The sequence below is a fragment of the Loxodonta africana genome, chromosome 3 (assembly GCF_030014295.1).
Source record: "Loxodonta africana isolate mLoxAfr1 chromosome 3, mLoxAfr1.hap2, whole genome shotgun sequence".
Classification (NCBI taxonomy): Eukaryota; Metazoa; Chordata; class Mammalia; order Proboscidea; family Elephantidae; genus Loxodonta; species Loxodonta africana.
In genome coordinates, this window is record NC_087344.1 from 69,255,466 (window position 1) to 69,278,500 (window position 23,035).

General features: G+C 40.9%; 1 protein-coding gene across 1 annotated transcript in view; it reads right to left on the minus strand.

Annotated features, from left to right (window-relative positions):
* CSMD2 (CUB and Sushi multiple domains 2) overlaps positions 1-23,035 on the minus strand; it is a 797,331-nt gene that overhangs the window by 65,972 nt on the left and 708,324 nt on the right. Inside the window, 3 exon segments of the mRNA XM_064281672.1 lie at positions 871-984; positions 1,545-1,625; positions 22,847-22,992. Coding sequence (XP_064137742.1) covers positions 871-984; positions 1,545-1,625; positions 22,847-22,992 — 341 coding nt within the window.

Here is a 23,035-nt window from a genome sequence, read left to right on the forward strand (position 1 = left end):
GTCAGTTACCGTCGAGTCCATTTAGACTCATGGAGACCCCATGTGTTACAGGGCACAGCTGCTCCATAGGGTTTTCTTGGCTGTAATCTTAATGGAAGCAGATTACCAGGCCTATTTTCTGCGGTCCATCTCAGTGGTTTCGAACTGCCAACCTTTAGGTTAACAGTTGAGTGCAATCTGTTTGCGCCACCTAGGGGCAGTAGTAGTACTAGTGATAATAATAACAGCCATCATAGAGCAATTACAATGTGCCAGGCATAGTTCTAAAGTGTTATACATGATTAACCCATTTAATACTCACCATAACCTTGTGGCATCAGTGCTATCATTATTCTTATTTTACAGATGAGAAACTGAGGCACAGGAAAGTTAGGTAGCATGCCCTAGGTCAGGTGCTCTATGAGTGGAGAGCACTGTTTTTTTTTTAATCTTAGTTGGGATAATTTGGTGACCAAATCCATCTTCTGTCAAGGCGTTACACAGGAATGGAGACAAGTATGGTCTCCCGGCTAGTCCACTCCACCGACTTTGAGTGTATCTGTACTCCAGGAGGGCAAGGTTGGTGTGTGAGCCCACTTATACCTGAGGTCCTAGTATTCCCTCCTTCCAGTTATCAGTATGAAATTTCCGGGGAATGCCCAGGTTAGGAAAAAGAAAGACAGAAATAAATGTGGCCACTGTGACCAATTCACAGTCCCAGACCTAAGAACAGGTCAAAGGTCACTCACTGCTTCATCAAACATTCACCAACTGACCTTGTACTTTATGGGGCAGGGACTAAGCTAAGAACTGGGTATATTAAAAGGAGTAAAACAAGGGCTCTAAGAGTAAACCCCAAGGCCTAAAAGGAACACAGCTTAGTGCAATTACCTTCACATATTGGGGGTGGGCCTTCAAACTGCAGGTAAGTTCCGAGTTTGCAAGTCAGAATTTCATTCCCTACCAGGGTAAAGCCAGAGAGGCACCTGTAGCGCACGATGTCACCTGTCAAAGAGAGAACAGCATGGGGATTCTCTGGAGAAGTCGGGCAGAGCTGATGGGACTCTCCTTAGTACTTCGAATATACTTCCTGGCAAGACTATGAGTGACAAGTTCTGTTCTGCTGAGATCTAAGTCACTAGCTCACCTCCAGCCAAATGACCCAAACAATTGCTGATCCTCTTTCACAGCTAGCCCTTGTCTGAGGCTAAGAATGTTTTCCTATTCCAGTAACATTTTTTACTGTCTTGCATGGATTTATTTCTCAAAACATATTGACTTGAATCACAAAAAGGAAACTGCTTTCCTAGGTGATGACTGAAAGGGACAGTGTATTTTAGGTGCAAACTCAGTTGTACTGGGACTACTGCTTCTCTCCATGGGCAGGAGAGAGAGGTGAGCCCCTCTGGTCAGCCTCCATCTCTGCCCGCCCCTCCCTGCCAGCCCCGAGATCCCTGTGTTGGCAGGTTTGGGAGGTGGTACCTATGTCGATACGCATAGTGTTGCCCTGTGTTGGAATCTACTCGATGATAACTGTTTTCTTTCTTTTTTTTTTTTTTTTTTACCTATGTTGAATTCTTCATTCTCTGTGACGACTTCAGCATTGGGGAGGATGGTTGGAGGAGGACATTTGGTGAGTGGATAAGCTGAAAACGTAAAAAGAGACAAGTCAGTGTAAGAATATCATTTGTACAAGGGTACTCAGTCATTTAACTCTTCACTTTCTCATCCCTCATTCATTCGCACAACAAATATTAATGAGTATTTATTTGCGCACAGGGCAAGTTAAACAAAGTATTATTTTGCTTATTTGCTGCTGCCCTTCTTTTGTCTGTCTCTGATGCAAAAACCAGGAGCCACATGTTTAAACTAACAATAAAGAAGAGAGAGTCTAAGAAGAAGACAGTGATGGTCGCTAGCAAGAAGGGGAGTGGAAAGGAGCATTTACTGAGCACCTACTGTATGTCAGTATGAGTCGGAATTGACTTAATGGCAATGGGTTTAGGTTTTTTTTTTTTTAATTCTCTTTAATTCTCACATCACCCTGCAAGGTGCCCTTACTCTACTTAGGAGGAAGCCAGGATTTAGAAAGGTCACACAGGAAGGAAGTAACACAGTCAGGATTTGGATCCAGGTCTGGCTGCTTCCAAATTCCACATTCTTTCCACTCCACAGCCTCTAAATACTGCGTGTGCCTTATGTGAGCGCCCCACAGAGGTCAGATTGTTTGCCTTCTGACCCTTGGCCAAAGACTTTTGGCTTCAGTGCATTTTCTAAACTGGAATCCATCCCCCTGGTCAGAGCATGGCACATGCATGTGGGATGGTGCTGCCTGGCAGAGTTCAGTGTGGGCTCAACACTTGGCTTTCATTCGTGACGTGGCTCCCTGGTTCAGTGCTATAAAAGTGTCAGCTGGCACCAGAGCCACTGTTGTTGCTATTTCCAAAAGCACTCTAACTTCTGCCATGTCTTTAAAAATAATGTTCTTTGCAGAAAAATTACAAATGTAATACATTGGAATTAAAGAACACCTAAGATTTTTAAATGAACACAGAAAAAAGATTAAACATCGCCCACTCAAAAATAATCACTGTTAACCCTTTGCTTAAGTTCTTGGAGCTCTGTGTCCATAAATATTTTTCTCTTACGAAATCTGCACCATATGTCGTATACTTCATGTTGATCCTTAAGCACTTACTATTAGACTCCAAGAACTTTTCCATGTAATTAAAGAGCTTCAAAAATAGGATAGAAATGACACCATAGTATTTCATTATATGAATTTGTTATAATTCATTTTACAGATAGTCTGTTGTTAATCATTTCTCTTTCCAAAGTTTTGCAAATTAGAGTAAAACTGCCATGAACATCCTTATACACGCATCTTGGGGGATTTCTTTATTTCTCCCTTTTTACTTTTTTTTTAAGTAGAAATGATTGAAGTTCATGACCTTTCTAAAGTACAGGCATCTCTTATTGAATGTCAGTATTCCGTTCCTGAAAATCAGAGGTTCTGCGGAAAGATGCTATCTGGAGCCTATTTCCCACTGTTTTAAATGGGAATAATAATGCATTGTTTGTAAACGTCAAAAGTAATTAAAATATACATATACATATATATATGTATGTATATATATATTTATATACATAACCAAACCCACTGCCATCAAGTTGATTCTGACTCATAATGACCCTATAGGTCAGGGTAGAACTGCCCCACAGGGTTTCCAAGGCCATAATCTTTAAGGAAGCAGACTGCCACATCTTTCTCCTGTGAAGCTGCTGGTGGGTTTGAACTGCTGACATTTTGGTTAGCAGCTGAGCACTTTAACCACTGTGCCACCAAAGCTCCTGAACTTGATACATACTCTCATTTTGCTTTCCAGGAAAATTGTTCCAATTTATACCAACAACACAGTGACAGTTTCTCCAACCCTGGGTGCCATCATTCTTTTCCCATCCAACTCATTTAATGATTATCTGTTGAGGGATTTGGGCCCTGGTGGTGCAGTGGTTAAGAGCTTGGCTGCTAACCAAAAGGGGCAGTTTGAATCCACCAGGCGCTCCCTGTAAACCCTATGGGGCAGTTCTACTCTGTCCTATAGGGTTGCTATGAGTTGGAATCGACTTAATGGCAATGGGTTTGATTTGGTATTGAGGGATTGCGGCATGGTGTTGGGTGCTGAGGATACAGAGTAAACAAAATAGACAGTCCTTGCCCTCACAGAACTGAAAGGCCACTGGGGAGATAGTCATCCATTTTAATCTTTGTCAATTTGATAGGCAAATAGATTTATTTTCTTTTAATTGGCATTTAATAATCCGTTAGGTTAAATGTTTTTTCTTATGACAATAGACAACTTGTACTTCTCTTTTTAATTTTCTATTTGTGTCCTCTGCCCCTATTTTTTTCTTACAAATTTGAAGAACTCTTTGGCTATTCAAGATTGACCTTTGCCTGTTAAATATATTTTCATGGTTTATGGTACTTTATGATTTGTAGAAGCATTAAATTTTTATTTAGTCAAACTATGAATGTTTTCCTTTATAGTTTTTTTTTTTAATTACCTTTCATTCTTAGCCTCATGGTAACCTTTAAAACTTCTAAGACACACTTAATTTTTCTAGAAAATATCAATAAAAAGAAATCTCTACTTAAATACAGCCTGAGCATTTTATATTTTGTGGTTACTATTTTGATTGGGAGAAGTTCCCACTGCATCTTTTAAAATTACTTTTTTAATAATTACAAAACTCTGCTCAATGCCGAAAGCTATGCAATACTGAAAAGCAACAAAACATCATTCCTGAAACCCCACCACCTAGATTTAACCACTGTTAGCATTTTGGTGTACGTCCTTCTGTCTTCTACAGACAGTGCCCCCTTCCCCCTCCTCCCCGGAGCACACATGCACTTTTACTACATTGATGATGGTATCATACTATATTTGCCATGTTATAGCTAAAGAGCTCTAACCGGGGGCACACTCAAGACACCTCCATTTTGTTTCATCCCTCACTGCCTTGTTCCCCTTAGGGATGAGGTATGGATATGGCTTAGGCCAGATTAGCTGGTAGGGTGGGGGTCACTGCTTTATGTTAAGCAACAGTCAGCTGAGCAACAGCCATTGTTGGCAATTGTACATTGCACCCTCCCCCTTTTTTTTTTTTTTTTTTAGGTGAATTCACTTTTTTTTTTTTTTTATAATAACTTTTATTAAGCTTCAAGTGAACGTTTACAAATCCAATCAGTCTGTCACATATAAGTTTACATACATCTCACTCCCTACTCCCACTTACTCTCCCCCTCTTAAGTCAGCCCTTTCAGTCTCTCCTTTCTTGACAATTTTGCCGGCTTCCCTCTCTCTCTATCCTCCCATCCCCCCTCCAGACAAGAGTTGCCAACACATTCTCAAGTGTCCACCTGATATAATTAGCTCACTCTTCATCAGCATCTCTCTCCCACCCGCTGACCAGTCCCTTTCATTTCTTGTGAGTTGTCTTCGGGGATGGTTCCTGTCCTGTGTCAACTGAAGGTCTGGGGAGCATGGCCGCCGGGATTCCTCCAGTCTCAGTCAGACCATTAAGTTTGGTCTTCTTATGAGAATTTGGGGTCTGCATCCCACTGATCTCCTGCTCCCTCAGGGGTCCTCTGCTGAGCTCCCTGTCAGGGCAGTCATCAATTGTGGCCGGGCACCAACTAGTTCTTCTGGTCTCAGGATGATGTAGGTCTCTGGTTCATGTGGCCCTTTCTGTCTCTTGGGCTCTTAGTTGTCATGTGGGCTTGGTGTTCTTCATTTTCCTTTGCTCCAGGTGGGTTGAGACGAATTGCTGCATCTTAGATGGCTGCTTGTTAGCATTTAAGACCCCAGACGCCACATTTCAAAGTGGGATGCAGAATGATTTCATAATAGAATTATTTTGCCAATTGACTTAGAAGTCCCCGCAAACCATGCTCCCCAGACCCCCGCGCTTGCTCCGCTGACCTTTGAAGCATTCATTTTATCCCGGAAACTTCTTTGCTTTTGGTCCAGTCCAATTGAGCTGACCTTCCATGTATTGAGTGTTGTCTTTCCCTTCACCTAAAGCCGTTCTTATCTACTGATTAATCAATAAAAAAACCCTCTCCCACCCTTCCTCCCTCCCCCCCTCGTAACCACAAAAGTATGTGTTCTTTTCAGGTTTACTATTTCTCAAGATCTTATAATAGTGGTCTTATACAATATTTGTCCTTTTGCCTCTGACTAATTTCGCTCAGCATAATGCCTTCCAAGTTCCTCCATGTTATGAAATGTTTCAGAGATTCGTCACTGTTCTTTATCGATGCGTAGTATTCCATTGTGTGAATATACCACAATTTATTTAACCATTCATCCGTTGATGGACACCTTGGTTGCTTCCAACTTTTTGCTATTGTAAACAGAGCTGCAATAAACATGGGTGTGCATATATCTGTTTGTATGAAGGCTCTTGTATCTCTAGGGTATATTCCTAGGAGTGGGATTTCTGGCTTGTATGGTAGTTCTATTTCTAACTGTTTAAGATAACGCCAGGTAGATTTCCAAAGTGGTTGTACCATTTTACATTCCCACCAGCAGTGTATGAGAGTTCCAATCTCTCCGCAGCCTCTCCAACATTTATTATTTTGTGTTTTTTGGATTAATGCCAGCCTTGCTGGTGTGAGATGGAATCTCATCGTAGTTTTAATTTGCATTTCTCTAATGGCTAATGATCGAGAGCATTTTCTCATGTATCTGTTGGCTGCCTGAATATCTTCTTTAGAGAAATGTGTGTTCATATCCTTTGCCCACTTCTTGATTGGGTTGTTTGTCTTTTTGTGGTTGAGTTTTGCCAGAATCATGTAGATTTTAGAGATCAGGCGCTGGTCGGAGATGTCATAGCTGAAAATTCTTTCCCAATCTGTAGGTGGTCTTTTTACTCTTTTGGTGAAGTCTTTAGATGAGCATAGGTGTTTGATTTTTAGGAGCTCCCAGTTATCGGGTTTCTCTTCATCATTTTTGGTAATGTTTTGTATTCTGTTTATACCTTGTATTAAGGCTCCTAGGGTTGTCCCAATTTTTTCTTCCATGATCTTTATCGTTTTAGTCTTTATGTTTAGGTCTTTGATCCACTTGGAGTTAGTTTTTGTGCATGGTGTGAGGTATGGGTCCTGTTTCATTTTTTTGCAAATGGATATCCAGTTATGCCAGCACCATTTGTTAAAAAGGCTGTCTTTTCCCCAGTTAATTGACACTGGTCCTTTGTCAAATATCAGCTGCTCATACGTGGATGGATCTATGTCTGGGTTCTCAATTCTGTTCCATTGGTCTATGTGTCTGTTGTTGTACCAATACCAGGCTGTTTTGACTACTGTGGCTGTATAATAGGTTCTGAAGTCAGGTAAGGTGAGGCCTCCCACTTTCTTCTTCTTTTTCAGTAGTGCTTTGCTTATCCGGGGCTTCTTTCCCTTCCATATGAAATTGGTGATTTGTTTCTCTATCCCCTTAAAATATGACATTGGAATTTGGATCGGAAGTGCGTTAAATGTATAGATGGCTTTTGGTAGAATAGACATTTTTACTATGTTAAGTCTTCCTATCCATGAGCAAGGTATGTTTTTCCACTTAAGTATGTCCTTTTGAATTTCTTGTAGTAGAGCTTTGTAGTTTTCTTTGTATAGGTCTTTTACATCCTTGGTAAGATTTATTCCTAAGTATCTTATCTTCTTGGGGGCTACTGTGAATGGTATTGATTTGGTTATTTCCTCTTCGGTGTTCTTTTTGTTGATGTAGAGGAATCCAAGTGATTTTTGTATGTTTATTTTATACCCTGAGACTCTGCCAAACTCTTCTATTAGTTTCAGTAGTTTTCTGGAGGATTCCTTAGGGTTTTCTGTGTATATAATCATGTCATCTGCAAATAGTGATAACTTTACTTCTTCCTTGCCAATCCGGATACCTTTTATTTCTTTGTCTAGCCTGATTGCCCTGGCTAAGACTTCCAACACGATGTTGAATAAGAGTGGTGATAAAGGGCATCCTTGTCTGGTTCCCGTTCTCAAGGGAAATGCTTTCAGGTTCTCTCCATTTAGAGTGATATTGGCTGTTGGCTTTGCATAGATGCCCTTTATTATGTTGAGGAATTTTCCTTCAATTCCTATTTTGGTAAGAGTTTTTATCATGAATGGGTGTTGGACTTTGTCAAATGCCTTTTCTGCATCAATTGATAAGATCATGTGGTTTTTGTCTTTTGTTTTATTTATGTGATGGATTACATTAATGGTTTTTCTGATATTAAACCAGCCTTGCATACCTGGTATAAATCCCACTTGATCAGGGTGAATTATTTTTTTGATGTGTCGTTGGATTCTATTGGCTAGAATTTTGTTGAGGATTTTTGCATCAATGTTCATGAGGGATATAGGTCTATAATTTTCTTTTTTTGTAATGTCTTTACCTGGTTTTGGTATCAGGGAGATGGTGGCTTCATAGAATGAGTTGGGTAGTATTCCGTCATTTTCTATGCTTTGGAATACCTTTAGTAGTAGTGGTGTTAACTCTTCTCTGAAAATTTGGTAGAACTCTGCAGTGAAGCCGTCCGGGCCAGGACTTTTTTTTGTTGGGAGTTTTTTGATTACCGTTTCAATCTCTTTTTTTGTTATGGGTCTATTTAGTTCTTCTACTTCTGAATGTGTTAGTTTAGGTAGGTAGTGTTTTTCCAGGAATTCATCCATTTCTTCTAGGTTTTCAAATTTGTTAGAGTACAATTTTTCATAATAATCTGAAATGATTCTTTTAATTTCATTTGGTTCTGTTGTGATGTGGTCCTTCTCATTTCTTATTCGGGTTATTTGTTTCCTTTCCTGTATTTCTTTAGTCAGTCTAGCCAATGGTTTATCAATTTTGTTAATTTTTTCAAAGAACCAGCTTTTGGCTTTGTTAATTCTTTCGATTGTTTTTCTGTTCTCTAATTCATTTAGTTCAGCTCTAATTTTTATTATTTGTTTTCTTCTGGTGCCTGATGGATTCTTTTGTTGCTCACTTTCTATTTGTTCAAGTTGTAGGGACAGTTCTCTGATTTTGGCTCTTTCTTCTTTTTGTATGTGTGCATTTATTGATATAAATTGGCCTCTGAGCACTGCTTTTGCTGTGTCCCAGAGGTTTTGATAGGAAGTATTTTCATTCTCGTTGCTTTCTATGAATTTCCTTATTCCCTCCTTGATGTCTTCTATAACCCAGTCTTTTTTCAGGAGGGTATTGTTCATTTTCCAAGTATTTGATTTCTTTTCCCTCGTTTTTCTGTTATTGATCTCTAGTTTTATTGCCTTGTGGTCTGAGAAGATGCTTTGTAATATTTCGATGTTTTGGACTCTGCAAAGGTTTGTTTTATGACCTAATATGTGGTCTATTCTAGAGAATGTTCCATGTGCGCTGGAAAAAAAAGTATATTTTGCAGCAGTTCGGTGGAGAGTTCTGTATAAGTCAATGAGGCCAAGTTGGTTGATTGTTGTAATTAGATCTTCCGTGTCTCTGTTGAGCTTCTTACTGGATGTCCTGTCCTTCTCCGAAAGTGGTGTGTTGAAGTCTCCTACTATAATTGTGGAGGTATCTATCTCGCTTTTCAGTTCTGTTAAAATTTGATTTATGTATCTTGCAGCCCTGTCATTGGGTGCGTAAATATTTAATATGGTTATGTCTTCCTGATCAATTGTCCCTTTTATCATTATATAGTGTCCTTCTTTATCCTTTGTGGTGGATTTAAGTCTAAAGTCTATTTTGTCAGAAATTAATATTGCTACTCCTCTTCTTTTTTGCTTATTGTTTGCTTGATATACTTTTTTCCATCCTTTGAGTTTTAGTTTGTTTGTGTCTCTAAGTCTAAGGTGTGTCTCTTGTAGGCAGCATATAGATGGATCGTGTTTCTTTATCCAGTCTGTGACTCTCTGTCTCTTTATTGGTGCATTTAGTCCATTTACATTCAGGGTAATTATAGATAAATAAGTTTTTAGTGCTGTCATTTTGATGCCTTTTTATGTGTGTTGTTGACAATTTCATTTTTCCACACACTTTTTTGTGCTGAGGCGTTTTTCTTAGTAAATTGTGAGACCCTCATTTTCATAGTGTTTGACTTTATGTTAGTTGAGTCGTTACGTTTTTCTTGGTTTTTGTCTTGAGATATAGAGTTGTTATGCCTTTTTGTGGTTACCTCATTATATACCCCTATTTTTCTAAGTAAAAACCTAACTTGTGTTGTTCTATATCGCCTTGTATCACTCTCCATATGGCAGTTCAATGCCTCCTGTATTTAGTCCCTCTTTTTGATTATTGTGATCTTTTACCTATTGACTTCCATGATTCCCTGTTATGTGTATTTTTTTTTAATTAATCTTAATTTGTTTGTTTTTGTGATTTCCCTATTTGAGTTGATATCAGGACGTTCTGTTTTGTGACCTTGTGTTGTGCTGATATCTGATATTATTGGTTCTGTGACCAAACAATATCCTTTAGCATTTCTTGTAGCTTTGGTTTGGTTTTTGCAAATTCTCTAAACTTGTGTTTGTCTGTAAATATCTTAATTTCGCCTTCATATTTCAGAGAGAGTTTTGCTGGATATATGATCCTTGGTTGGCAGTTTTTCTCCTTCAGTGTTCTGTATATGTCATCCCACTCCCTTCTTGCCTGCATGGTTTCTGCTGAGTAGTCAGAACATATTCTTATTGATTCTCCCTTGAAGGAAACCTTTCTTTTCTCCCTGGCTGCTTTTAAAATTTTCTGTTTATCTTTGGTTTTGGTGAGTTTGATGATAATATGTCTTGGTGTTTTTCTTTTTGTATCAATCTTAAATGGGGTTCGATGAGCATCTTGGATAGATATCCTTTCGTCTTTCATGATGTCAGGGAAGTTTTCTGTCAGAAGTTCTTCAACTATTTTCTCTGTGTTTTCTGTCCCCCCTCCCTGTTCTGGGACTCCAATCATCCGCAGGTTATCCTTCTTGATAGAGTCCCACATAATTCTTAGGGTTTCTTCATTTTTTTTAATTCTTTTATCTGATTTTTTTTCAGCTATGTTGGTGTTGATTCCCTGGTCCTCCAGATGTCCCAGTCTGCATTCTAATTGCTCGAGTCTGCTCCTCTGACTTCCTAGTGTGTTGTCTAATTCTGTTATTTTATTGTTAATCTTTTGGATTTCTACATGTTGTCTCTCTATGGATTCTTGCAACTTATTAATTTTTCCAGTATGTTCTTGAATAATCTTTTTGAGTTCTTCAACAGTTTTATCAGTGTGTTCCTTGGCTTTTTCTGCAGATATCCTAATTTCATTTGTGATATCATTAAGCATTCTGTAAATTAGTTTTTTATATTCTGTATCTGATAATTCCAAAATTGTATCTTCATTTGGGAAAGATTTTGATTCTTTTGTTTGGGGGGTTGGAGAAGCTGTCATGGTCTGCTTCTTTAAGTGGTTTGATATGGATTGTTGTCTCCGAGCCATCACTGGGAAACTAGTTTTTCCAGAAAATCCGCTAAAAAAAAACTGCAGTCAGATCCCTATCAGAGTTCTCCCTCTGGCTCAGGCTATTCAGATGTTAATGAAGCCGCCTGGGGAGGGTGGGGGAGGGAACAGAGAGATAGGAGAGTAGCACCTCAGAATATAGCCAGAGTTGCTTGTCTTGCTTGGAATGACTGTTATATCTGAGATTCCCGCGGGCGCGTCGCGTATGTGTGCTGGCTGTGTGGAGATTGCCCCCAGGGGGTCTGGCCCGCTGGAGTCACGGTCAGATCCTCCGCTTCCAGCCCCACGCCCAGCGTCAAGGCTCCCCTACTGGGACGGTGCACTCTCAACTCCAAAATCAGTCGCTGCCTCCCGGGGACTTCTCGTCCCTCCAGCCGCGTGGCCGTGCCGCCCCCGTGAACCAGGTGGGCCCCCTCCCAGGGTTAGTTCAGATGGGTGGAGTAGCTCCCCGTGCTTGTGCCGCGACCAAGTGTCCCGGCTGGAACGCTGTTCTCCCCACTCCAGTACCAGTCGCTGCCTCCCGGGGACTTCTCCTACCGGCTGCGTCCCACGCCGCCCGCGCGACCCGGCTGGTCCCCTTCCCGGGGTTAGTTCAGGGGGTGGAGCAACTCTCCGTGTTTATGGCGTACCTGCGAGCAGTCCAAATCCCTGCGGGACGGTTCCCCGGCTCGGATGCTGCTCTTTCTGCTCCAAGATCAGTCACTGCCTCCCGGGGACTTCTCCTACTGGCTGCGTCCCACGCCGCCTGTGGAACCGGCTGGTCCCCCTCCCGGGGTTAGTTCAGGGGGGTGGAGCAGGTCTCTGTGCTTGTGCCGTACCTGACTGGTACGCTGGCTCCAGGCTCTGGAAACTATCGCTGCTTCCCTGTATTAGTTCGTTCTCCGTCTCTAAATCTGTGTTTGTTGTTCAGGGTTCGTAGATTGTTATGTATGTGATCGATTCACTTGTTTTTCCGTGTCTTTGTTGTAAGAGGGATCCGAGGTAACGTCTGCCTAGTCCGCCATCTTGGCTCCGCCTCTGCACCCTCCCTTTTTTAAAAATAATATTTAATTGTGTGTTCAGTGTAGGTTTACACAGCAGTTTAGCTTCCTATTCAACAACTTCTACACAACTTGTTCTGTGATATTGGTTACATTCTTCACAACGCATAGACTTCTCATTATTTCCATTCTATTTGTTCCATTTCATTGTACCCTTTCTTATTGTCTCTTTCTGGGTACATTCTTCTCGATGCTGATGGTTGTGTTAGACTGGCCTTTGAACTGAAGCTTTTTAAGTCTAATAATTAGCACAGGAAGAAAAATGTGGCTCACGTGATTTAGTTCTGCACAGCTTCTCAGAGGATTCAGGGCTCTGAATTTGAGTCTGGAGTCCAAGTTCAGCAGATATTCAAATGTTACCTTGCTTTGCTTCCCATAGTTCTCAAGAACCTCAGGAGGAGGAGGAGTGGCTGTGGTCTAGGGTATTGTCGTTGGCTGCCTTTGAGTTGGCCCCCAGATCATGCACAATGGGATTGGTTTGTTGTGATCCACAGGATTTTCATCAGCTGATTTTCCCAAGTTGAGCGCCAGGCTTTTCTTCCTGGTCTGTCTTGGTCTGGAAGTTCCACTGAAACCTGATGTTGTATTGGCTGGGAATCAAATCCAGGTGTGGAAGGTAAGAATTCTACCACTGAACCACCAATGTCCCCTGTGGTCTAGGTACAAACCCGTTGTTGTCGTGACTCATAATTGCTGTGTCCTCAGGTTATACCAAAGCCATTGGTGTAGAGTTGATTCCTACTCATGATGACTCCATGTGTTACAGTAGAACTGAGCTCCATAGCATTTTCTTGACTGTAAATTTCATGAAAGCAGATTGCCAAGCCTTTCTTTCATGCCGATGCTGGGTGGATTGCAACCACCAACCTTTTGACCAGTAGCGTAAAGCAAACTATTTGCAGCACCCAGGGACCTTAGGTTATATCATACTAACCCCTAATAACCACCTGCTTAAAAAAAAAACAAATAACAAAACCCAGTATAAAGTAAATGTTTCCTTAAATCAATGGACTGTATTCTACATGAATGATTTTTAATGACCGTATTTCTCTGCATATGTACATATCATAATTTACATACCCAATCTCTTATTATTTTACATTTAAATTGTTTCTAATTTCCTTGTTATAAATAACATTTTGAGGAATATCTTTATATACATATCTCTGCATAATTCCAAGCTGGGCCCCAGATTGTTGTATTAGTTAGGAACCTTTGGATGCAAGTAACACAAATTAACTCAGGCTAGAATAAACAAGCAAACAAAAAAAGACTATCAGAGAGCCCAAGACTTCATAAAGTGTTATGGATTAGATTGTGGCTCCCAAAAATGTGTATCAACTTGGCTAGGCCATGATTCCCAGTATTGTGTGGTTGTTCACCATCTGATGTAATTATGCTATGTGTTGTAAATCCTAACGGCTATGATGTTAACGAGGCAGGATTAGAGGCAGTTATGTTAATGGTGCAGGACTCAATCTATAGGATTAGGTTGTATTTTGAGTCAACCTCTTTTGACATAAAAAAGAGAATCAAGCAGAGAGGAGGGGACCTCATTACCAACAAGCAAGAAGAGACAGGAGCAGAGCATATCCTTTGGACTAAGGGTACCTGTGCTGAGAAGCTCCTAGACCAGGGGAAGATTGATGACAAGGACCTTCCTCCAGAGCGGACAGATGGAGAAAGCCTTCCCCTGGAGCTGGTGCCCTAAATTCAGACTTATAGTCTCCGAGACTGTGAGGGAATAAACTTCTGTTTGTTAAAGCCACCCACTTGTGGTATTTCTGTTATAGCAGCACTGGATAACTAAGACATAAAGGTAGGCGACAAGGAACTGAAGGGCCATCAGGACCTCAGGAAGCTTTTCCAGGTGTCTCAGTCATTCTCTTTCTGCACCTAGGATTTTTCTACTTCTCAGTCCACAAGGAGAATAGAAGATAGCCAGTCACTACACTTGAATTTATATCTTTTCTCTTCAGGAGAGCAGTCCAGGCTCTTAGGTTCAATTTCAAGTTCCTAAGAAAAACATCTGATTACTCTTGCTGGAGCCAGGTTAGGTGCCTACCTATGGTCCAAGCTATTGTGGCTGGGAGTAGGGGGAGGGGTGCCAAGTGCCCATGGGAGAGGGCAGTTAAGGAGATCAGTATGAGCTATGTAGGCATCTCAAAAGGTTCTGACTGTTGTTGATCACATTGCATTAAGGCTTGTGATACGTAATCTTAAACTGCCCAAGATCAAGTGCCTGTTTTCCTGCACCCTTCCCAACAGGATTATAAATTTTTAAAAATTATTATAGATTACAGCATTCTCCAACATAAAATAATTCACTTTTCCCATTCAATAATTTCTGTTTTGAATTCTACTTTTATCTTTGATTGTTATTTGTGTTTGCCCGATATTATCACTACTCACTCTTTTATTTTTAAACTGTCATTTTGTCTTAGTTGCTTACATTCCCGGTAAAGAAAATATAGTTAGATTTTATTTAATCTAATCTAAAAGTCTTTGTTTTTAAATAGCAAATTGGACTTCAATAAATTTGGATTTGTCGTAATTAAATGTTTGCATTTTACAGCTTTATCTTACTTTGTGTTTTCTTTATCTTTGTTCCTTAGTTCCTTTTGTTTTCTACCATATATATGAATTATATTTTACTTGTTTCTTTTCTTCTAGTGATTTAGAAGTATTGCACTCTATTTTTAATTTATTAATGGCTGAAATATGTACTTGGAACTCCTATTTCTCTAATTATCAAGGTCAAAAATTGAATAATATCAATTGATTCCATACCCATGAAATAGAATAACATTTCCTTCTTCCTATCCCTCTTCTGTCTACTTGGGTATTTTTAAATATACAACTACCATTTTAAAATTTTAAGAATTAATGTAATCTACTTTGAAAGTATATCTTCAACGATTATTTAGACAAATCTGTGCTTAGCTAGTATCAATGCTTCTCATTTTTATCTTCTCTTTTATACAACTCTGTCTTTTGACTTACTGGTTTATCCCCCATTGGGTGGAATATATCCTTGAGTAACAATTCAAATTGAGACTGTGTATTGCTTGTGAATTTTAAGCTCTTAAATACCTGTGAATGACTGTCTCTTGCCCCACAAGTGAAGCCATCAACTCCCCCACTCCCTTCTCCTTAAGCATCTATGGAAATGCCTCCTTTACTTTCTGGAATCTAATGTCAAAAATAATTAGTCTGAGCATGGCCTGATTTTGCTTCCTTTGTTGGTAACTTTTTCTGCCTAGATTCTAGTAGATCCTCTTCCCACTCTTATCCTAATAATCTGAAAAAATTTCCAAGTGGTTTTTTATTTCTCCTGGAATATGGTAAGCTCCATTCTATGTTGCTGTTTGTTTTTAGTTGCCATCAAGTCAGCTCCGACTCATAGGACCTTATGTATAACAGATTGAAATGTTGCCTGATCCTGCACCATCTTCATGATTGTTGGTACGTTTAGGTCCATTGTTGTGGCTGTTCTGTAAGTCCATCTCTCTGATGGTTTCCCTTGTTTTTGCTGACCTTCTACTTTACCAACCATGATGTCCTTTTCTAGTAATTGGTCTTTCCTGATAATGTGTCCAAAGTATGGACAAAGTCTCACCGTTCTCATGTCTAAGGAGCATTCTGAGTATATTTCTTCTAAGACTGATTTGTTTATTCTTCAGGCAGTCCACAGCATGTTTAGTGTTCTTTGCCAACACCACAATTCAAATGCAGCAATTATTCTTCTGTCTTCCTTCTTCACTGTCCAGCTTTCACATACATATGGCTTATTCTATATACACAGGTTTTCCTTTATCTCAGATAAGTTCTATTATTTCTGTTCTATTCATTTAGTTCTTTTCTTCATAGTACTTTTTTTATTTGTATGTTGGCTCCTTGTTCACTGGATCTCCTTTTTTACCATCTTCTCTTTTGTCATTTTCAGGTCTTTGCCCTTTTCCTTCTTCATAATGAGCTTTTCCGCTTTCCCTTCCATATCTCTGAACTATTTTTCTGCAGTGCTGGCTCTGCTATTTGCTGATTTTTATGCAGATTTAAATCTTCCTATCGCATTTCTTCTGAAGGAACACTGCTGGTCCAGTGGTTAAGCACTCAATGACTACCGCAAGGCCAGTGTTCTGAACTCACCAGTTGCTCTGTAGAAGAAAGATGTGGCGGTCTGCTTCCATAAAGGCTACAGCCTTGGAAACTCTATGGGGCAGTTCTACTCTATCCTATAAGGTCACTATGATTTGGAATTGACTTGATGACAATGGGTTTGGCTTTAGTTTCCACCTTCTTTTCTTAATTATTACCTAGCTCCCCTTGGAAATAAAAATTTTCATTTGAAACAGGCACAAATGTATAGAAAGGCTGAAAATATACTGTAAAGACTTTTGTTTTCCATGAATCAATTGAGAATAAGTTGCCAACATGTTGCCTCCTAACCCCAGAATATTTTAGCATGTATTTTCTACAAACAAGCACATTCTCCCACATAACCACAATAAACCCACCAAAACCCACTGCCATTGAGTCACTTCTGACTCAGAGGGACCCCATAGGGTTTCCAAGGCTGTAAATCTCTACAGAAGTAGGCTGTCATGTCTTTCTCCCATGGAACCACTGGTGGTATCGAATCACCGACCTTCCGGTTAGCAGTCATCAAAATCATCAATCATCAACGCAAACATCAAAATGAGGAAATGAATACTGATATATTACTGCCATCTAAATCCTCACAACTCATTCACGTTTCATCCCTTGTCACAATAAAGTCCTCAGTAGCAACAGGATCCAGTTCAGAATCACATGTTACACCTAGTTGTCATGTCTCCTTAATCTTCTTTAGTCTGGAACGGTTCCTCAGTCTTCCCTTGATCTTCCTGACTTTGACGCTTCTGAAGGTTAGGCCAGTTGTTTCATAGCAGGCCCTAGGTGGTGCAAATGGTAAATGTGCTCGGCAGCTAACTGAAAATGTTATAAGTTAGAGTCCGCCCTGAAATGTCTCAAAGACCTGGTGATGTACTTTCAAAAAATCAGCCGTTGAAAACTCTATGGAGCACAGTCCTACTCCGACACACACGGGGCTGACTTGACAGCAGCTGGTGGTGGCGTGTCCTAGTGTGCCTGGAGTGCAACAGGTTTCTCTTCATACAGTGAAACCTGTGAGAGCCAGAACTCAACCGGACTGCCTTGTTTTCCTGGATCTCACAGGTTCTCTGCCTCTGACGCGGTACACTCCTACCACTTTTCTATTGCTCTCTATCCGTGGAAAAGATTGGAGTTTTCCTTCTCTGACAGGTTTCTGCCTTACATAGGTTCTGGTTTTCACTGGTTTTACTTTATATGGCCTTTCTGGCCCTGGTTTTATAGTTCTGTCAAGATGATTTGCACAATCTTGCAAAAGGATTGGTCAGTTTACTATGCAAATAAAGGGCATAAAACCCTGTGGGGAGTAGTTGATTGCTATGCAAATTAGTTGACTGTGGCCTACTGAGGGGATCAGTCAGTTCATTGTCTTGGTGGGAAGAAATAGGCTTATAAAATGATTAATCCCACAGAGGTTGAGGGGACCTCACTACTATCAAGAAGAGTCTGGAGCAGAACATACCCTTTGGACCTGGGGTCCCTGAGCTGAAAATCTCCTAGACACAGGAGAGACAGAGACAAGGGGACAGAGAGAGAGAGAGAGACAGAGAGAGAGAGAGAACCTTCTACAAGAGCTATAATATGGGTCAAAAGCTGTAACACTGAAGATGGCGCTAGATGGTAAGAAACGCTGGCAACTACAGCAGAGTCCAGTGGCAGAGAATTGGCAACAGCAGTACGATTGGTGGGAACCAGGAGACCAGCACAAGGTGGCTGCAGTTGGCCAACTGACCCACAGAGTGAGAGAGAGCTGAGTGCCTTTGGGCAGGAAGCTTGCTGGCAGAGGGAGGTGCCTCCAGGAACTTGTGGAAGGAGCTACAGAGCTGTAACACTTGCCCGAGCAGGGGAGAGGCCCAGAGAAGTCCCAGTGGCAGGCACAGCCAGGAGAAGGGCCGCCCGCCTGTGGGCACAGCCGAGAAGCTGAGAGCTCTCTTGGTTGGAAGTTCTCCTGATTGAAGAACTGTATCCCGTCTCCTGAGTTGTAACCTGTTACTTCCCTAATAAGGCCCATAACTGTATGGTCTGTGAGTTCTGTGTGACCACTGCAATGAATTATCAAACCCAGCAGAGAAGTAGAGAGTGCCCTGTGGAGGTCAGCTGGTGTTAGAAATGGTGAAAAAGTAGAAGAGTAAAAGTATGTCTGACCTCCACTTCATAGGAATCAGTTTTGTGCTGATCTTGATTCTCCTTCCCCTGGGGAATTTGGATGAGGTCCAATACTACTAGATCACAATGTCCTTCGATTTGAGGTTTATCTGATGTTTCCTCATGCTTGGATTCAGGCTGTGCATCTTTGAGTGATCACAGAAGTGACGCTGTGTTCTTCTCATCGTGCCTTCTCAGGTGGGCCATGATTTCGATTTGTGCCATCACGGATGATGCCCACTTGGGTCACTTGATTAAGGTGGTGTCTGCCAGCCTTCTCCACTGCACAATTTTTCTTTGCCCTTTTGTGATTATTGCATGAGGCAGTAGTTTGAAACTATGTAGATATTCTTAAACTTTTAACTAATACATTCATGGACTCATGGTTTTCTATTTTATTCAACAGGTTATCATTTGTTACTATCATTAATTATTCCGACGCTCAAATTGCCTCCAACTTGGTCAGTGGGAGCCTCTTCGAGCTAGCTTCTATGTCTTCTTGACATGTCTTTACCATTCTTTGAGCACTTCCTTGCTTTCTGCCAGAAGATGTTCCAGACTCATCCTGTACTTTCCCTGACCCATATCGGAATCAATCATTTGTCCACGGAGCCCTGGTCTGTTTGAGTGAAAATGGTACTTAGAAACCAAGACATGGTGCTCGTTGTGCTGATTGTTATTGAAGGGTCACTGCTCCAGAGCCCTCTCATTTGAAAGAGCCAAAGAATATATGTATGTTCACATACCCATAATAATACACATATTTACACCCGTATCTCCTTTTATTTCTCTCTATATTAAAAACCATAAGCTCACTCCGATACTTCCAATTCAACTCTACCACCACTGCGTATATTCTAATTTTCTTTCTTCCCATATTTCTAATTCTCTTCTCTGACAGCGAGAAACCTGCCTTCTAAAGTCCTTGATATATTAACTTTTTTGATCAATCACCCATATGTAACCAATTTCTCTACTGCCCTGAATGCTGTCATCTGGGGTAGGCCCCGACTTCCCTTATCTCTAGCTTCCCTTGCTGAACTGACCCTGTGTGGATTCCCTCCACAACCTTCTTTGGCTTCAACACCCTGCACAAATGCACCTCCATTTGCTGAGAACTCCAACATCCCACGCCAGATGCCTCCCTTCTTACCTCTGTGGACTCTAACTCCTGTGCCGGGTCATCCCTCAGTGTGAATGCTCTCCTACCCTGTGACACCCTGGCCTGGGTCATCGTGGTTCCCACCCCCTCCCTCCCTGGCCATGTGAACGCCTACCTTGCTCTGCCCCATCAAATGGTTTTAGGTCTGAATTGTTCAGGAGGAGAAGGGAAGGGAAGAGATTTAGGTTTCCCTTTTATTTATCTCTCAGTCAGGTCCCTTTTCATTTCTGTCTGCTGTCTTAACATCTCACCTTATATTCGAAGTTTATGTTATCTAGGCTTATATGCTAGGTGCAGATTCTTCCCAAGATTCACTTCTATTTCTTAAATCGTATTTTTTTTTCATGAGCATCTTCTCTGCAATTCAAATCCTATTTCCTCATTCTTCAAAGTGTCTTAAAATCTTTTCATAGGTCTCTCTAAGGTATTTTTCTCTTTTGCTTATTTATCATTATATGAAGGGAAATTTACTTAGGTCTGGTTTTTGCCTACAGAAAGGATAGTTTCTCTCCCCACCCCACTCCCATTCTCTACTTTTTTGCAAGTCTAGTTCCTTTTCTTTCTTTAGTTCTTGTCCCAAATAGTACCTCTTAGACAAGCTTCCATATTTATTCTACCTAAAGAGGAATTCTCTAACCCTGTTGTTCTCTACCTTAACCTCTTGTTCCCTTCATAGCACTTAGTATAAGTTGCAAGGATTTTATGTCTCTACTACTTGTTCATTGTCTCTCTCTCACTGGAAGAGGAAAGTTCTATGGGGAGCAGGCACTTCTCAGAGCAGGAAGCATGAATGGTCAATAAAGATCAAAAAGGATGCTCAACCTCATCATTAACAGAAAAACAAAATGCCATTCCATGAATCCACCAGATTGTCAAAAGTTACAAAGCCCAATAAAACTGAGAGCCTGCAAGGATGTAGAGCAATGGAAACTCTACCTCAGTTGCCGGGAAGAGTGCTGCTGTGGGTTGATTTATGGGCCCCCTCAAAGATATATTCAAGTCTTAACCATTGATACCTGAGAATTTGACCTTATTTGGAAATAGCATCTTTGTAGATGTAATTACCGTATTTTTACCCAAACAACGTGAGCCTTCTACATTTGCTTGCCAACTGCTCCCTCCCTGCCACAAGGTACTTTCATAAGCACTCTATGATAATTTTTTTTACAGCAACATGTCAAAAAAATTAGTACAGCAGCACTTATGAAAATACCTTGCAGGGGGAGGGAGCAGTTGGCAAATAAACGTTAAAGGCACATGTTATTTGCACAAAAACATGTTAGTTCAGTGAACATGGGGTCATACTGGAGGGTAGGGGGAGTCCTAATCCAACCTTATTGGTGTACTTACTAGAAGAGGAGAAAAGACACAGAGGCAGAGAGATACAGACAGGGAGAACGCCATGTGACGACACATGGACACAGAGAAAAGACAGCCATGTGAAGATGGAGGCCAAGATTGGAGTGACACTGTTCCAAGCCAAGGAATACTTGAAGCTACCAGAAAGTGGAGGAAACAAGGAGGGGTCTTCCCCCAGAGCCTTCAGAGAAGAGCACATCCCTGCTGACATTCTGAATTCTGACTTCTAGCCTCCAGAACTATGGAAGAATACATTTCTGTTGTTCTAAGTCACTCAGTTTGTGGCAATTTGTTATGACACCCTTAGAAAATGAATACAAGTGTAAATTGTTATAATCATTTCATATGATAAATTTGGTATCACTTAGTGACTCTAAATATGTGAATATTTCCAACCTTGCAGTTCCATCTGTACTCTAGAGAAACTCTGGTACATGTTCACATTAAGGAATATGTAAAATGTTCATATTGTTTGAAATAAAATAACTTAAAATGTCCATTATCAGATTAGTTAAATTGCTGTTTTTTATGCAAATGGAATACTATACAGTATTGAAAAATGAACTAACTACAGTCACACACATTAGTATGAATTTCGAAAACTTAATGTTAACAAGTCACAGAACAGTAATTATAGAATAATTCTACTTACATAAAAGAAATAACAGGCAAAATTGAATAATATATATATTTTTAGAGGCACACACATATGGAGTTAAATTAGAAAGAAAAGCAAGGGAACGATTAACAAAAACATTCAGGATCGGGGGAGGCACCGAGGGGCCTCAAAGGCAGTGACATTCTTTTTCTTAGGCTCAGTGACAGATGTTCATTTTATTATTATTCTCTAAACTGAGAGAATTTAGTTCTATTCCCATTTCTATCCATGTGGTTTGGGGCAAGTCCTCAAGGCTTTCTTGGTCCTCCATTTCCTCATTTGTGAAATGGAGGTAATAATTTCTGCTTTACTACCTCACAGAATTCTTAACCAGTTGATGCTGAGTTGATTTCAACTCATGGTGACCCCATTTACGTCAGAGTAGAGCTGTGCTCCATAGGGTTTTCAATGGCTGATTTTTTTCAGAAGTAGATCACCAAGCCTTTGTTCTGAGGTACCTCTGGGTGGACTTGAACTTCCAATATTTTAGTCAGCAGCCAAGCATGTCATCTGTTTGCACCACTCAAGGACTCCTACAGAATTCTTAAAGGGTCACAAACTCCAAGCCCCTCATTCAACAGATAAAGAAAGTGAGGTACCAGGTGGGGAAGGAACCCGTGCAAGGTCACACACCCGGCCCAAGGTAAAGCTAGAAATAAAATCCAGCTGTCTTTATTTCCAGTTCAAATATGCATAATACTCTGTAAATTGTAAACATGCAGGATTACTCTATAGATGGGGATAAGCCCACAGAGAACTTTCTATAAATTTTTCTATGCAGTGTCCACCATAACAAACATGAGGAAATTATATTCAGGCCCATAACCTTGGACTCTTAGAAAACAGGCTGTTGATAAGGACAAACCCAACTTGGATCATTCTTGCTTCTCTGTCTACTTGAAATCTCCAAGCCTTTGTGCACAAAAACCCAGTCCTCTTTGCGAGGTCAGCAGAGGCACTGGGAGTCTTTGGAGTAGGGGAACCCTGGAAGGTGCTAAGGGAAAGCTGGGCAAAGGCAATGGACAACTCAGCCAGTGATCTGATGTGAACAAGTGGGATGGATAGCCTTACCCTGGTGTCTCTGACCTTGGACTTGGCATCGAGGATCAGCCTTGTGTGCCTCTCTTCCTTGGTCACGTAGAAGAGAAGGAAAACTTGCACTTGGGAGCTTTCACATAAGCTAATACATTTAATTATCATAAATCTGAGGAAACTGAGGTCCAGAGAGGTTTTATAGCTCATTCAAAGTTACATCCTAGTGAACGGCAGGGCCAGGAGTCTAGCCCAGCCTTGACTTGAGAACCTGGCCCTGCCCACCAGGCTAGGCTTCCATACTGACCGGAGAAGGCTATGGCGAAGATCCCACCTGTGGCCGCATTACGGTGGAACTTTAGCAGGACCTGGTTGGATGAGCTGTGCAGTGTTTTCTTGACCAAGCTACGGGTGAAGACTCCAAGCTGTGGAGCTGTCTGCTGTGGCCCATCCCTGCATGTAGGAAAGAAGGTCCTGGAATGTCACAAGTCACCAT